The sequence below is a fragment of the Cupressus sempervirens genome, chromosome 5 (genome assembly GCF_028749045.1).
Source record: "Cupressus sempervirens isolate cs-2001-9-10 chromosome 5, ASM2874904v1, whole genome shotgun sequence".
Classification (NCBI taxonomy): domain Eukaryota; kingdom Viridiplantae; phylum Streptophyta; class Pinopsida; order Cupressales; family Cupressaceae; genus Cupressus; species Cupressus sempervirens.
The window spans coordinates 871,299,742-871,317,405 of record NC_143122.1 but is presented as its reverse complement, the minus strand read 5'-3'; the positions used below and the strand labels follow the sequence as shown (position 1 = coordinate 871,317,405).

The 17,664-nt window shown below is 34.3% G+C and overlaps 1 protein-coding gene across 4 annotated transcripts in view; it reads left to right on the top strand.

The window, feature by feature from the left end:
- The window catches only part of LOC149558698 (putative F-box protein At5g39460), a 208,028-nt gene that overhangs the window by 85,922 nt on the left and 104,442 nt on the right, over positions 1–17,664 (top strand). For all 4 annotated transcript variants that reach the window (XM_089832799.1, XM_089832797.1, XM_089832798.1 and 1 more), the window contains exons 4-5: positions 4,838–5,080; positions 5,471–5,543. In XM_089832799.1, the coding sequence (XP_089688925.1) occupies positions 4,838–5,080; positions 5,471–5,543 (316 nt within the window). The remainder of the gene's footprint in view (positions 1–4,837; positions 5,081–5,470; positions 5,544–17,664) is intronic.

The window sequence follows — 17,664 nt, the reverse complement described above, 5'->3', positions numbered from 1 at the left end:
TCCTTGTATATGCATTACCCCCCAAATATTTTATCATAGAAACACTTTCTTTTCTTGCGAGAATTACACCATATAGAGATAGTAAAGTTGTTAATGGGGACAAGTTGGCATTTTGAAGGATCTTCTTCAATGTAGAAATGGTGGGTAAATATTTAGGAAAGAGATTGACAAGTTCATCTCAGTAGAAGATCACAGTATTTGTGTTCTTTGAGGCCAATGCAAGGAAAGATGCTTGTACATGGTGTTACCGCCATGGACAAGAGTTTTGTACTTTTAGCCCCTAGCAATAAAAGTTTTATCAAAAGTAAGCATCAGATTTTTTTTAACATTGGGCAATGAAGAACTGGGATATAACCCTTGAGTGTACCAGCTTGGATGCATATTTTATAAAGCTTGCTAGAGTTAATGTCGATGAAGCCAAGGCTCTTACACAGGATGTTGGGAGCCACACTTCATTTTCTTATGGTTCAAATGATGTTGAACTAGGCAATGACTTCAATCTACATGCTTTTGATGCACATTGAAGATCAAAACACAAATTTTGACTGTATTACTTTGAGATTTTGTGATTTTAATGGTTTTCATTTGAATCTTGCCGTTGTAGTACTACTTGGACATATATCATATATGACATAATTTTGAAATTTGAACTATCAATTGACAACTAATTTTATCTTTATTACTACCATTGATCAACGATGAAGTATCATAGTATCAAAGATTCAGATGTCTTTATTATGATATTAAATATCAAATGTATTTTCCACTATGTATATTATTTAATTTTTTTCATGTATACACACATATATGTACATTCATATATATGTGTATATACACACATACATGTATATATATACACATACATGCACACACACGCGCACACACACACACACACACACACACCCCGTTGCAGTCAACCCCTTTCTTGCCATATTGGCATACTCAAATCCCATACTCATACCCAAACCCCATACTGCAATCAGCAAATTAGATTGAATCTGATATATTGCTTTTGAGCAATTAAAAAGCTATGAAAAAACTTTTAACCATAATTTGAAGATGACTGTCAAGATAATGGATTTGTTATACTAGAAACTCTAACAGCCGGAAAAAATAACAACAGGGATATCTATGATGAATATCGTGCAACCTCAGAAGCTCTTCATAACTATAAAAAACTGTCGCTTAATTCTAAAATTCTGCTCTTACTGTTCTGATCTTGCTGATGAATGTTTGGAATAAAACACATTGCGATTGCACTTTAACATCCATTGCATATATTTGAAAGACTGCTCTTAAATAGCCGAACATGTTGACTGAACCTCAGGCAATTTTTGCTTGAAGATAAAAGTGGATTGTCTTGCTGAAATCAGGATTTTGATTGACAGTTATGACGAAATACTGTTGCAGATGACTGAAATCCTCTTTTGACAAGGAATGGTGCACTGTAAGTGCTCCTGAGACTGTTCATGTGTTGAGACCTTGTGATAATCTTCTGTAGTCATTTGATACAAAAGATGATCAATATAAGGAAGAATGGAATGATGAAAGTCATTTCTAGTTCTTGACCAGAAAAAAAGGTCATTGCCTTCAATAAGTTTTCATAAGGTTTTTAACCTTTGTTGGTCATTTTATTGTGTTTTAAATTTCTTAGGGAAAACTAAGGTGTCTGCTAGGGGTTGTTTAGGGCCTAGGCCCTGAGAGACTTTATTATATGTACTACTGGCAGAGGACTCTCCGAGTTGCAAAAACTAGCTGCGTTTTCTAGCCTGACAAGTTTTTACGACTTTCACCGGCACCAAAAACTCGCCGAATTCATGACAAAAACTCACTGAGTACTTTCCAAGTTTTTGCCAAAAACTTGGTGAGCTTATGTTAAAAACTTGGTTGTAGTTTTATAACAGCACTTGAAGGCAAAGAAGGTCCAAATTAATATCATTTCTCATTTCTCATTTCTTCACTTGTATTTTTCTGAGCAGGGGAAAATAGTATTCCAAACGCTTGTATTTCAAAGACTTGCAAACTGATTTCTATCAATTTGAAGCGTATTTGAGGTGGTTTTGAAGAGGATGACATCAATGATTTGTAGAAATTACACTATGGAGGAGGGGGTTGGATTTTGATTCACACTAGATAACATTGAGTTGAATGAATTGCCATTACTAGTGCCAAGAGAAGCTAGAGGTAGAGCTACATCTAGGATGGAGGATGAGACACAAATTGAGTTAGACATACTGAGTGAGGAGGCATAGTTATGTCCAGTGCAGACTTCTAGGACTAGGCCCTCTAGTTCTACCTCTCCCTTAGTTTTTACTAGAGATGGGAAGAGGAAGATGTCATTGTAATGATATATATTTACTTTTAGTTTTACATAAGTTGTTTATTATTTTTCTTCCAGCCATCAGCATTCCTCACAAGACTATGATTTTGCATCCACTTTGTGTTTATATATCTAGGCTAAGGTTGTTTCTTTTGCATTCTCATTTATCGACTCATTGGATGCATCTTCTCAATGAATTTTGCAAAAAAAAATAAAAATGCATCTCTAATTAAATTGAAGCAATTTTTTAAGTTCTTGAGTTTTTTAACAAGTTTTTGCCGAAAACTGGCCAAGTCCTATTTGTTTTTCAGGCCTTGGCAAGTTTTGCAACTATGCTTTAAAATGCTTTGGAATTTTAGGGCACCATGTCTGCTGGCTCTTTCAGTGGGTAAAGGAATATATTTTTCTGATTTTTCATTGTTTTCTTGTCTGTTCATTGGTTTGTGCTAGGGCTTCACATGACTTTGTTTTGGCTTTATGAAAATTTGGCTAAACTGGTTTAGGATGTACATTCCTGGTCATTTGGATCATTTTTTTTGTGTCAGATTATAGGACTTCCCTGATTATGGTGTGTGCGCTCAACTGTATTTTGTCCATTTTGAATAAATTGACACATTTTGACAAGAGTGAGGCATTCCCGCCCCATTTTGAAATTTCAAACTTTTGCCACTGACTATTGGTGCATACATTAAGTTTTGTGTACAGTTATGCATTTTTCTGCACATTTAGGGTTATGGTATGTTTGCAGCTGTTAATTGTCCCTTCTCTTACTTCAAACAAGGTTTTGGTCTTCCCTTATTCTGGCAAGGATCAAGTGTCATTTCCTTCACTTTGCTGAAATTCCCACAAATCCTAGCTATTTTAACAAGTGGGCAAGGTAAGTTTTAGAAACAAAATGATGCCTATGTTTTCACAAAATTAAAAATAAATTGACACATTTTGACAAGAGTGAGGCATTCCCGCCCCATTTTGAAATTTCAAACTTTTGCCCGTGACTAGTGGTCCATACATTAGGTTTTGTGTACAGTTATGCATTTTCCTGAACATTTAGGGTTATGGTATGTTTGCAGCTGTTAATTGTCCCTTCTCTTACTTCAAACAAGGTTTTGGTCTTCCCTTATTCTGGCAAGGATTGAGTGTCATTTCCTTCTTTTTGCTGAAGTTCCCACAAATCCTAGCTAAGTTAACAAGTGGGCAAGCTAAGTTTTAGAAACAAAATGATGCCTATGTTTTCACAAAACTAAATACATTACTCTTTTAATTGAAACCACCCCTTATAAGACTACTGAAAACTTCTTTATCAATCCTATGTATCTGGAGAGTACTGTTTCACTTATAAAATATGCTGTAAAAGAATGGTAATTGAAGAAACAATCTTCACAATCTTTCTCTTTCAGATTTTAGGGCATCCTTGACAATGGTGTGGATGCAGCAATACTGTCCATTTTGACTTATTTGACACATTTGACAAGGTGCCTGGAGTTTAATTTTTTGAATTTCAAAGTTCTTCTCTAGTGGCTATTGGTATGCACTTTGGTGTTTGTAACCATTCGTTGAATATATAATTTTTAGTCCATCTAGGGTTACAAAATTTCTCAAATCTATGGATTGTCCCTTGGTCTTTTTTTGAAGTTCCAAACAATTTTATGGCCCTATCTTGTTATGAAATCCCTTTAGGGATCATGCATCTTTTCCTTTGCTGAAAGGTTTTCAAACTCTAATTGTTTAAAGTTCTAACAAGTTGGCTAGTCAAGTTTTTGAATTGTGAAAAACTAAACTCCTCAATCAACTAAATAAATTCCCCCTTTGATGGAAAGAAGTCCTTCAAGCCCTGGAGACCACCAAAAACCTCTTTATCAATCCCATGCATTTGAATATTGCTGTTTTACTTGCAAAATCTGGCATAGACAACTGTCAATTGAACAATAAATCTTCAAAACCTTTTCTCATAAGCTGCTATAGAAATGCTTGGATGAACCACTGCAGTTGCTGCAGATGGGCCTGAAACATACATTTGAGCATTGACAAATAAGCTCGAAACACTTGCATTGATCTCTACATTGTGATCTTTTGTCTCATAATTTGACACTATATTAAAAATTTCACGGTGGTACAACAATTTTTAAACCGAAAGTAATCAGTTTTAGATTCTTTTAAATATTATGTGCTGCCCATCTCTTGCTTTTATCATTTTTGCAAAGTAATCCTACATATATCTTTTTAGGATCTCATTTTATTAAAATATCGAATGAAGTGTCATAAACCAGACTTCAAATGTTCAAGTATCATTCTATGGTTCATATTCTGTACATGCAACAAACTCTGAACATTTGTCGTGTGTAAGATGGTAGCTATGAAGTTACTCTGCAATGCTATACTTATTAGTCTCTAAAATTTGGGTGTATTTCTTTGCAGGAAGTTTTCATATTTCTCACATGCAACAATCTTAATAATTAATTGATGTACACTGGTGTCTGTGGTGTAGCATTTTGATAGTTTGTGCATGTTTCTCTGTAGGACACTGCCTATGACTCAAGTTCATATATGTCCAACAAACACATGAAATCACTTCAATTGAACCATTTAGCAACTATAGTGAGATCACTTCAATCAGATCAGAGGCTGATGGGTGCTCCTCCTGATGAATTCCTAGATGAAAATTCAAGTTTGAATTGTATGCAACTACTACATAGACTTCTTCATCCTGTTAACCAAGAAATAGTCACTCAAGGCCAAGAATCAATCACTAATCATGAACATGTAAGTCTAATATTTTGGACGTCTCCATTTTTTCCTGTGCTTTTCTTTCAGATACAAGGATTGGTTTTGGTCCTTTTTTATTTCCAGATGTTACTCATTGCTTGTCTGTTTTTTTTACATTCTTTTATTTGTCTGTTTTTATTACAATTTCAAATCTTTTATTTTTCTGATTGAAATCTTGGGCTTCTGGCTTCATTTTGGATAGTGGATTAGTGCAGAAGATTATTAATAAAGTAATAAGTACGTAAATCTTTCAAGAAAATCTATAGTCAGCATTTTGAATTTTACTGTTTTGTTTAAAATATTTTGGCCCTTTGCTAATTTTTCATCAAACTTTGAAAGTACTTACTGAGTTCATTGGGTGGCCATTGGAATCTTGAACTCAAGTAGCATGGGGAAAACATTGGCCACTGGACCATACAACATTTGATGTTGATGTACGCATTTGACAACCAAACTCCAGGTATGAATGTCTATTTTTCTGAAGTGTGTTTGGGTCATATTGGGTGTGATTCCAAACTCAATGATTGTTTTGGACTAATGTACTTAGCTTTGGACATAAGATTGAGTAAATTATATAACTATTGTGATACCAGATCCTCTTATAAATTGGCTTCAATTAGAGTTAGTTTTTGTTCAAGACTGCTATTTAGAGCATGCCACAGACTGGCTGCATTATTTTTTTGTGTAGTGTGTTTGGGTCATATTGAGAGTGTTTGTGGACTAAATGATCATATTTGACTAATGTAATGAGCTTTAGACATAAGATAATTTGAGTAAACTATATAACTGTTCCCATACTAGATTTTCTTTTAAATTGTCATCCTAACAAATAGTTAGTTTCTGGTTGAAATGCCAATTAGAACATGGTACACATCAGCTGCACCACATAAATAGATTTTGCTTCACTTCAAGGTTAGATATTTCTTGTCTAGAAAATAAGTTTTCAATGTACTCTTAAAGAACTTAATTTTAACTGATCTATAGCATAAACGTTTATTGATTTGACAATATAATGAAAATTCACAGTAGCATGAATATTTAATTGACAATTAGGCTGGTGGTTTCTCCATATATATTTGTTTTCCTGTTTGTTCCATCTTGCTTGTCCATTTCAAGCTTATTCTCATCAAGGAGCAAGAGGAGCAATGACAGTCATCGACCAAATTCTAAGGGCCTCAGTCATCCTAAATCGCAGGGGGCTTTTGACTCAAGCTCCTTGATGAATCTGCTCTAACTCCTAGCTTCCATATGACCCAAGTTCTCTGCATGCCCTACCCCATGGATTCAGATGCAAACAAGTATATAATTATTATTATACACTAATTTTAAAATTGTAACTATTATGCACTATTATAGATGGCACTTTGATGGGGGACAAGTGAATCTCTATAGGTTATAGTTAATATTTTTTAGTAGTTTTGAAGTTTTTCTTTTTCTTTTTGGTAAATAAATGGTTGCATGTGGGGCAGCTCACATAGTATTATATATAAAAAGCTTACATCCTTTCTCATACAATATTCCAAAGCCCAAAATTAGCTTAACTAAAATGAGCAACACATGAGAGAAAAATGGTGTTCTCAAAGAGAACCAGTTGACATTCAAGCCACAAACAAACTAATTCAACTAATAGAAACAACAAAACCAATAAGATACTATTTAGTTGCAGGCATCTTCCCCTTATCCATAGGCAAGGTTTGGACCACTTGCTTGGCTCTCCCACTTCCCATTGACAAATCACCGGTTCCATGGCTAGTCCCAAGTTGTTCAACTATGATTGCATCCAAAATATCCTCTTTGATATCCACCCCAAAGTCATCCTCTTCATCCTCTCTTTCCAAGCCTTCAGTATGTTTGTATTGTTTTATCAAGTTGCCACCCTTATTCAACATCAAACCAAACAGATTCTTTGGGAAGATGGCATTCCTTCTAACAGTGGGCTTAGTTGCAGGCATCTTCCCCTTATCCATAGGCAAGGTTTGGACCACTTGCTTGGCTCTCCCACTTCCCATTGACAAATCATCGGTTCCATGGCTAGTCCCAAGTTGTTCAACTATGATTGCATCCAAAATATCCTCTTTGATATCCACCCCAAAGTCATCCTCTTCATCCTCTCTTTCCAAGCCTTCAGTGTGTTTGTATTGTTTTATCAAGTTGCCACCCTTATTCAACATCAAACCAAACAGATTCTTTGGGAAGATGGCATTCCTTCTAATAGTGGGCTTTTTGCTCACAAAAGCCTCCGAATCCCAAACAATGAGCACATGCATTTTAGGGACATCTCTACCTTGGTGATTGATCACAAACTAGTCTTGCAGATATGAGATCTTCAATTCTTTGTTCATGTTGTCTAACATTAGTTCCAACTCACCCGGTAAGGATTCTTTGAAAAGCTTTTGACATACTAGCTTAGCTTTAACCTTGGAATCACCTGCCATCAAAATCACCACCAAGAACATAGTAGTCATGTCTATTTTAACTTGGTAGCGATGGTTGGTAAACAACAATATAGATGACAATTATGCCATTAGTAATTGAAATAATACTTTTGTTAGCTAATTAGGTAATATAGTAAAACACTTATTCTGAAACGGTGATAGTTGCCAACGGTTGGTAGACTTAACCAAGTGTCGAGCACTATTTGTAGGAAGGTCAGAACAATCCATATTGTTGTTGATGTAGGAGAATACCGTGTTATGAAACGTATATCATTCTGCCATCTACTGCATTGTGTGATTATGTGGTATCATTGGATATGCATGTTATGTCATCTATGATTTATCTTTATTCACCACTGATTGAATGATCATTGTTACATTTATCAAACAATACATTTAGAGTTAGGCAGCTAACCTTTTGGTGCCATTGCCTAAGTTTGGATCTGGAGGACAAAGGAAGTGAGAATAGGTGGGGTGATGGCTTGATGGGTCACACCTTCAACCAACAAGTAGTAGTAACTAACATAGATGTGTTGGCATAACTAATGTTGATGTGTAATATCCCCTCTAGTAATGGAATTCGATATTAAATCAGAATAGTCAAATATCCATAATTGATATAATTAAGTTAATTTAATAAAATTAGAATGGCTAATTGATCAATTATATAATTGCTAATAATAATAATTACTAATAATAATCATAACCATAAAACAATCAAGTAGTTAATAAATAATACTAATTAATATCGAATAATTAAAATAACCAAGTAGAAATGAATAACTAGATGTTATAAGTATAAATAAATAAATTAATAACTAAATATCTATTAATTAATAACTAAAGGTTAAATAAAAAACTTTTCTAAACAAAAATAATAAAATAAACATCAACTAATAAAACAAGTAATAAAGTATGTCAGCGGTTGTAAGGTTGCGAGGGGTACGGGTGATGTGTATTCGTGCAAGTATGTAAACATTGAAAACAAATAAAATGCATAAGGAGAGGGCGAGTAAAATGAAATCACAAAGAATGCAGATTTAATGGAAAGGATACGGAAAAGGAGTAATATATTTCCATAATAAGGATACAAGCAGCATAATAGAGATATTAACTGTTAGAAGATAGTTGAATATCGCAGAAGCCATCATTAGAAATATGGAAGAAACAAAAAGGAGAGTTGATGAGGAGCAGATAGCATAGGAAAAATTAAAAATACATTTACATAGAATGTCATTTAAAAATTAAATCCAAAACAGCTATCAAACATAAACAAAGACATTATGAAAATTGTAAAGCCTTGAGTAAGTTTAATTCAAATCATATTAATAATCCATAAGTCTCATCCTTACATAGGAGTAACTAAATGGGAAATAGATAAAAGTACGGACATCATGTGCAACAAATGTTATTAATAATAGAAGGGGAAAAACAAACTATAAGTAATGGTTAAAGAATGAGTATTATTAGAAGGCTAAGTAAAAAGCCAAATTTAAAGGGAGAAAAATAAAATAAGAGGGAGAAAAAGATTGAGAAAGGAGGAAAGTGGTATTTCTTGCATTTAGATTGGGAATTGAAATAATTTCTAAGGAAAATGAATAAAACAAATTCTAACCAAATTCCAAACAAATTTGAGAGGGATTCAAAACAAGCTAATTTGCAAATAAAGCACATTGGAGGGAAGTACTATTTTAGAGTATGGAGGTACGTAGGAACTCCCTACATAAATTGAAATATATATGTTATTCAATATAAATCTTGAAATTAACATGTTTAACTTAATTAATAGATTCCTACTAAAACATATGTGTGTGAGTGTAAAGAATACGCACACACACACATATATATTTCATAAAATTCTAAGTTTGTAAATATACTAAAGAAATTAAACTTATATTTGTATAGACATGAGATCCCATCTCCTTCCCATTACTAAGTTATCTTATCTTAGGTTAGGAAGTTTGTGGAAGGGAGAGGCAGAGTAATTTCGGTCACATGATAGATTATCATAATAGTAGGGTTAGGCCTAGAGGGATGTCGCTTGTAGTCTATTTCACGCAACTTTCGCACAACAGTTCTACCATCTTAGGAATAACCTTAGCAATGGGAAAAGTGATGGAATTTCATAACAAAGATCCTTAGATGTTTAAACTAAATTAAGTTATGATTATTACTTCAATGCTCTTGTTTTACATTTCCTAATTGAAAATGAATAATGACGGTTAATAAGGATTAGTATGTTTAGCTCATGTGAATAATTCTGTATCAATAACCCTAATTGACCCTATTTATGATATATAGGTCAGTGGTAATAAAAGGGATCATTACAATTGGTATCAGAGCTATGATCTTGCCATCCAATAGGGAAAAGGAGAATTAATCAATCTATCTATTCAAATGAAATAATTATAATAATGTGTTTGGATAATTAAAGGACTTGGGTGAGTCTATTAAACAAAAATAATAACAATAATTTCTATAAAAAGTTGTCACCTTAAAACTTGGAAATAATAATGGAGACTGCATAAGCCTTGATTAATGAACATAGGGATAGCCTTCTTATCCATGTAAATCAAATGCATTCTTTTAAACTTGAACAAATCATTGTCTAACCGATCTAAGCTTATCAAATGACATTTAATTTAGTAATAATTAAACTCAAGTGAGATGTTTGTATGTGTATGCTTTGTGTATTCATGCATCAATGTCTATGCTTTGTGTATTCATGCATCAAGGTGTATGCTTCATATCTTCAATGTTTATACTTTGTGTCTTCACATATTCATGCACATGTTTTCATGTTTTATATGAATAGAGGGCCTAAAATCATCTTTGGGAAATAAGAGAAAACTTGTCTCAAGTTAATTTACTAAACATCAATATCAAATAAAGAGGAAATATCGGATTGGTTGAGGACAAGAAATTTTGGGAGGGCAGGACTATAATATCTCCTCTGATAATGGAATTCAATATTAAATCGCAATAGTCAAATATCCCTAATTGAAATAATTAAGTAATTGAATACAAATAGAATGCCAATTGATCATTAAATAATCACTAATAATAATTACTAATAAGAATCATAATCATACAACAATCAAGTAGTTAATAAATAATATTCATTAATATTGAATAATTGAAATAACCAAGTATAAATGAATAACTACATGTTATAAGTATAAATAAATAAATTAATAACTAAATATTAATTATTTAATAATTAAAAGTTAATTAGTAAACTCCTAAAAAAATTTAATAGAATAAAAATCAACTAATAAAACAAGTAATAATGTATGTCGGTGGTTTATAAGGTCGCGACCCCTAAAATGCAGTACGGGTGGTGTGTATTCTTGTGAGTATATAAACGTTGAAAACAAGTAAAATGCATAAGGAGAGGGCAAGTAAAATGAAATCATAAAGAACAAAGATTTAATGGAAAAGGATATGGAAAAGGAGTAATACATTTCCATAATGAGGAGGATACAAGCGACATAATAGAGATATTAACTATTAGAAGATAGTTGAATATCAGAGAAGCCATCATTAGAATTTAGAAATATTGAACAGAACGAAACGAAGAGTTGATGGGGAGTGGATAACACAGGAAAAATAATACTCACATAAAATGGCATTCAAAAATTAAATCCAAAAACATCTATCAAACATTAAGGAAACATTACGAAAATTGTAAAGCTTCAAGTAAGTTTAATTCAAATTATATGAATAAACCATAAGTCACATCCTTGTGTAGAAGAAGTAATTAAATGGGAAATAGAGAAAAGTACAAACATTATATGCAATATATGTTAGAAATAATAGAAGGGGGAAAAACAAACTATAAGTAGTGGTAAAAGAAAGAGTATTATTAGAAGGCTAAGTAAAACAGAAATTCTAACCAAATTTGAGAAGGATTAAAAAACAAGCTAATTTGTGAATAAAGCACATTGGGGGCAAGTACAATTTTAGAGTAAGTATGCAGCTATGTATGAATTCCTTGCATAAATTGAAATATGGTACTCAATATGAATATTGAAATTGACATGTCTAACTTAATTAATAGATTCCTAGCAATATATGTGTGTGTGTGTGTGAGAGAGAGAGAGAGAGAGAGATGAATATATATATACATATTTCATAAAATTCCAAATCTGTAAATGTACTAAAGAACTTGAAATTATATTTGTATAGACATGAGACCCCATCTCCTACCCATTACTAAGGTATCTTAGGGTTGGGAGTTTGTGGAAGGGAGAGGTAGAATAATTTTGGGCACATGATGAATCATCCCAATATTAGGGTTAGGCCTTGAGGGATACCGCTTGTAGTCTGTTTCATGTGACCTTCGCATAGTAATTCTACCTTCTTAGGAATAACCTTAACAATGGGGAAAGCGATGGAATTTCATACCAAAGATCCCTAGACGTTTAAATTAAGTTAAGCTATGATTACTAGCTCAACAATCTTGTTTTCCATTTCCTAATTGAAAATCAATAATAATGGTTAGTATTGATTAGTATGTTTAGCTAATGTGAATGATTCCCTATCTCAGTAAGACACTATTTATGATATATAGGTCAAGGGTAATGAAAGGGATCATTACAATGAGATGAGGAAGTATGTTACTGTCATGATCTACTCGTTATAATTTGATTGTCATTGATGACAATTAATATGTACTTAGTTGTCTATGTTTTTGATGTACTTAATCCTGATAGAATTGGTGAAGTGAACGTTATACAGTTAATTATGGTGTGCTTTTATGCATGTAGTTTCCAGAGATGCTCATTATAATATCTTTGCAATCACATAGGTTCATGACAAGTTTGGTGCAACTTACAATTTAACTTGTGATGATGGGCAACTGGCTTAGAAATGCAGAGAACAAAGAAAATGATTTGATTGGTGTGTTCTACCAAAGTGGAATCCAACATTGTGGTTGGAGATGTTTTCTCTTTATGATTTTTTCAGTTGTTGCAACCATGCATTGATTGGTGCTCGAACAAAGAAGTTATTGGATTCTAATGTTTGACATTGAAGAACAATCGGTTAGATTGTTGATCGGTAAAGGCAAATTTTTTAGTGTATTCGATCAATGATTGTAGGATATGTGATGACATGTACATGCTGATGTGGAAAGTTCTGTATGACTTGTATTGGTGAATTTGATCAAAGATTCATGAAGAAGTGCGTATACCTTTGGAAGTGTAATACGTTATGACTATTAGAAAGGCTAGGGTTGACGTTGCACCAAAAGATCAACCTATTAGTGCCCAATACAACAATAAGCTTATAGAACTACAGGAGGCGGTTAAGCCATGCCATGAACCCTACGAGGGACATTGGCCCACTGCCAACAATCCCCAGCCTAGTGTCACTCACTGTGGCTTGTAGGATTCAAACTTGTGACCAAGCTTTGATACCAATTGTTACAATATTGTTGCCTAAGTTTCAGTCCATATCTTTCTGCTCTAGGCTTTTGAGTCAAGTCAAGTGTCAGTGTCTAGATTACCCTTAAGGAACTTTTCCTCTCATCTATCCCTTTGTGTGTACTTACAGGGGGCATTCAAGAAATATAATGCATTTGTTCATATGAGGTGATTAGGAAAGGGAGGGTAAGTTTATGCATTTCCTAGATGAGACGGAAGTTGTTCAGAAACCTTAACTCTATGATCAAGTGTTCCATTGAAGGCATAATATAGGTAGAATGGAGAGATCACAGGCATATTCAGAGCAAATGACAGCAAAGAAAATGAGAACCGAGGCTAAAGGATGATATGCAGTTCACAAGAACATCATGGAAGCCAAAGAAATTGGATCGAATGCAGGAGAAGCAAATAAATCCTTAGAAATGGTGAAAGTCAAAGGTGGTATGACTTTCTTTGAAATTAAATTGACGGCTCGTATTTGATCCGACTGTCTACATTGCAAAGTTGACAAGTCAAATAGCTCAGAGATTAAGCCTAGATCGTCAAATGAAGACTAGATCAATGGATAGTATTTTAAGATGGAATTATAACTAACCCTAGAGATGTATCTTCCTAACCGTCAGATCAAAAGAAGATCTACGCTTGTCACTATGTTGCTTTCCAAAGTTGCACGAGGAATAGTCATGACGAGATAGCGACAAGCTGACACCTGTCCACGGGACCCATCTGAGGTGGAAGCTTCTTTGAGTCATACGTAGTAATCAAAGAACACAATGAAGATAGTCGATTTTAGGAAAGATCTACGATTGTCGTTATGTCGTCATGTAAAGTTGCTCGATTGTTAATCATGGAGACATAGTGACAGAGCAACACGTGTCCTACTGGGCCCATCACATTCCACGAGACACAGTCAGAACCTAGTCACGAAGTGCCATGAATCAAAGAAGGTCAATGTCGGATTCTCCAAGCAATGAAATTGTGCTACCTATTTGCCATGGTGTGCATAGCTGGAAAGTGGAGCCGCATTGCAGAGAAAAACAGAGACTTAACATCTTTTATCGTCACCATCAGATCAAAAAGAGATCAATGCTCATCATTATGTCGATATGGAAAGTTGCCTGAACGTTAATTATAGCGACATAACGACGACTCCACACATGTACCTAGGTGGACCCGTGAAGAAAGTCATAAAGGGAAATGGCTGGGTTTTAATTGTGATCGTTGGTTTAAGATTGATGACCAAAATTCAAAATCGTTGTGATCATTGAGATACAAATTATATGGATTTGGCACCAACAACAAAATATGAAGGAAAACAAAGAGTTTAACAGGGTTTTTTGAAGCTGCATGAAGATGAATAGTTTTCAGGTGTTCTTAGAGGTGCCATGGGATCAGGACATCGTTGGGAAATAATGTCATGCGTCTATACCATGTTGAGTATTAGATATTTTTCATTTATTAGTCATATTTTCTTTCTATTTTGTGATTGTTGCTCTACCAAAACTGAGGGATGATAGAAAACTATAAATGTAATTTCTTTTGATAATACAATGGTTGGCAAACTTGATGGTGGATTGGTTTGTAATTCCATTTACCCTATTTGCTTGTCATGTTTTGTGGCCCATGCATAGAGTAGTTTTGCATTAAGAGTTGAAAGACAATCATGTATGATTCTGTGAATAGTCAGATGAATTCCATTTCACTTTGATGTCTACAGTAAAGTGATTCCATTTACTTTTTTCAAATGTGGTTTTGTTTCTTCTCTTGTTAGTTTCATAACATGTTAGATGGTTTTGTTGGGAAATGAAAGATAAATGTATATGAATCTATTAGTAATTGGTTGGATTCCATTTCATTCAAGGCTGATAGTGAAAGCAATTCCATTTTACCTCATGTGCATATCTTCTTCATTCCTCTTCTGCATTTAGATGGTAAATTTGCATTTAGAATAGAAGGGTTAGAAATATCAAGATAATCTACTACAGTCATTCCATCAAGTGTGATAGGTTATTCAAATCTATCTTGCCTAAATTGTTTGTGCCTACAAACAGTTTGGTTATCCTTTACTGCTCTTAGGTTAAGAGCTTATAATGTCAAAACTTTTGATCTCATAAAAAAAACAGATTCATTGCATATCATTGCAAAACATAGGGAGCTGTACCTAATAATTCAGAGGGCAGTGATAGAATACATACACTGACCCATTTGTTGGTAAACATCCTTTTCTCTCTCCAAACATTGGGTATTAAAGAGTCAGGTTATAAAATCTAATAGGAGGACAAATTGTTAACCAACAAATATACAGTCCACCAATATAACTGAGAGGGGGGAGGGGATCAGTTATACAACTATTAAGACAATTATCAACCTTAATAATCCTTAACCATATGAACAATATAATCAGCAACCATAACAAGTTACCAAGTCCTCAAAACAATTCCTTGAGTCGGCCTTGAGGCTTTCCTAATTAATTATAATAGGACTACGTTATGATAATTAATTATTTCACAATTTACATAACATTGTCGGCTCACAGTCTATACAACTTACTCACACATGTGACTCCAAGACTTGTGCACTCGCTGGCATCATCATTAGATTGTCTTCTATCACTGTATAACTTAGCATACCTTGATTATATCTTTGTTAGGAGATACAATACAAGCATCAGAAACTGCTTCTTAGGTATCGTCTCTGCACTGTTCTTTGTAAATCACGTATATCTTCTGTATTTCTTCGACTTATGTTACGTGCATTTAACCTCATCATCAGGAGACAGTGTGGAACATGTCCTTAACTGTGCATCACCTTAACATCAAAACTCTGTCCATATTATCACGATCTTTGTTTGCTACTTTGCCAGTCTTCACAGTAACCATACTATGTTGTTATCAATGAAAAAAAGTGTCATGAATGCAACATGTCAATACTGCCACATGCTCTCCAATGCTTAGGATACTCCCCCAAAGGAATATCATTGGCGTTCATGCTAACAATGACTTTCTTGTCAAATTGTTGTGCGATTTGATCCTATTGTTGGTGCAGGTTGGAGAATAATTCAAATGTGTTTGGCTTGCTTCTAAGGAAGGAATTTGAATACCAGATTTGAAATTAAGGCGCTGGAAATGTCTTAATTATTGTAATGTATTAATATCATCTTTTGTTTGAAAAGTGTGAGTAAGAAAGGCAGAGATTGTGTGTGCAATGGTGCTAGATTGTAAATCAAGGTTATACAGTTAATTATGGTGCGCTTTTGTGCATGCAGTTTCTAAAGATGCTCATAATAATATGTTTGCAATCACATAGGTTCATGACAAGTTTGGTGCAACTTACAATTTAACTAGTGATGATGGGCAATTGGCTTAGAAATGCAAGAACAGAGAAAATGATTTGATTGGCGTGTTCTACAAAAGTGGAATCCAACATTGTGGTTGGAGATGTTTTCTCTTTATGATGTTCTTTAGTTGTTGTTGCAACCACGCATTGATTTCTGCTCAAACAAAGACATTATTGGATACTGATCTCTGACATTGAAGAACAATTGGTTAGATTGTTGATCGGTAAAGGCAGATTTGTAATGTATTCGATTGATGATTGTAGGATAAGTGATGACATGTACATACTGATGTGGATAGTTATCTATGACTTGTATTGGTCGATGTGATCGAAGATTCATGAAGAAGTGCATGTACCTATGGAAGTGTAATACGTTATGACTTTCTTGTCAAATTGTTGTGTGATTTGATCCTAATGTTGGTGCAATGGGGTAGTCATCTTTTCCCAACGATGATGAATTGTTGTTTCCACCTTATTGCATAAGGTTTCACATGTTGTGGGATCTTTCTCAAGTGGTTGTATGGCAAGTTTTACTTTCTCTACCATTGTGTCCATGCAATCATAGACATCCCCAAACAAGGTTGATCTGTATTAGCAAAGCGGAGCATAGCCATTATAGGCTTTGTGAAATTCCAATACAAATGTCACACAAGATCACCATAATGCAAGACCAAGGCCTTGATCTTTTGGACCCTCTTTGACTTTGAAGCCTTCCATATATCCACTAATTAGAAATAACCATTTGGGTCAATACCCCTTGCACCTTGACAAGGCATTTCATAACAATAGTATGAGATGCAAATCAGCTCTTAGCAGCCTAAGCAAGTTAATAACAATATGTCAATAAATATTAAGAAAACTTATATAAGGATAGTTTCATCAAAAAAAAGTCATTAAAGTGTACCATGGGTCTCATCTAGAGGTGGGTGAACGATAGTTTCCATGACTTCTCAATAAATCTCGACGAACAACGCCCGTTGCCATTCTCATGACCTCGCCTGTAATTTCGATCATGGTTGTCTGTAGATCTGTCCCCCTAGTCGTTGTGTTTGTGCTTGTTTACGTTCACAAGTGTTGATCTCTTGGTTGTGTTGCGTTGTTTCCTGTGTCTATTCTTTCGCGTGGTTGGGTGTGTTTGTGCTTTCAATCATGGGTGTTCTCTTGGTCGTGCTACATTGTTTCCTACGTCCATTTTATTTTGCATGGTTAGACATTGTCGTTTCCTACATCTATGTGCTTGTTTGCAAGGTCTCATTGCTGGTTTTGGTTTTCTCTCTCCCACACAACCCACTGTTGTGCATTGCTTTGTTGCATGAAAGTTTTTCTTGGCTTTTCCTGGGCATCGTCACTGGTTGTCACAAATTTGATGTTGCTGCTGTGGATG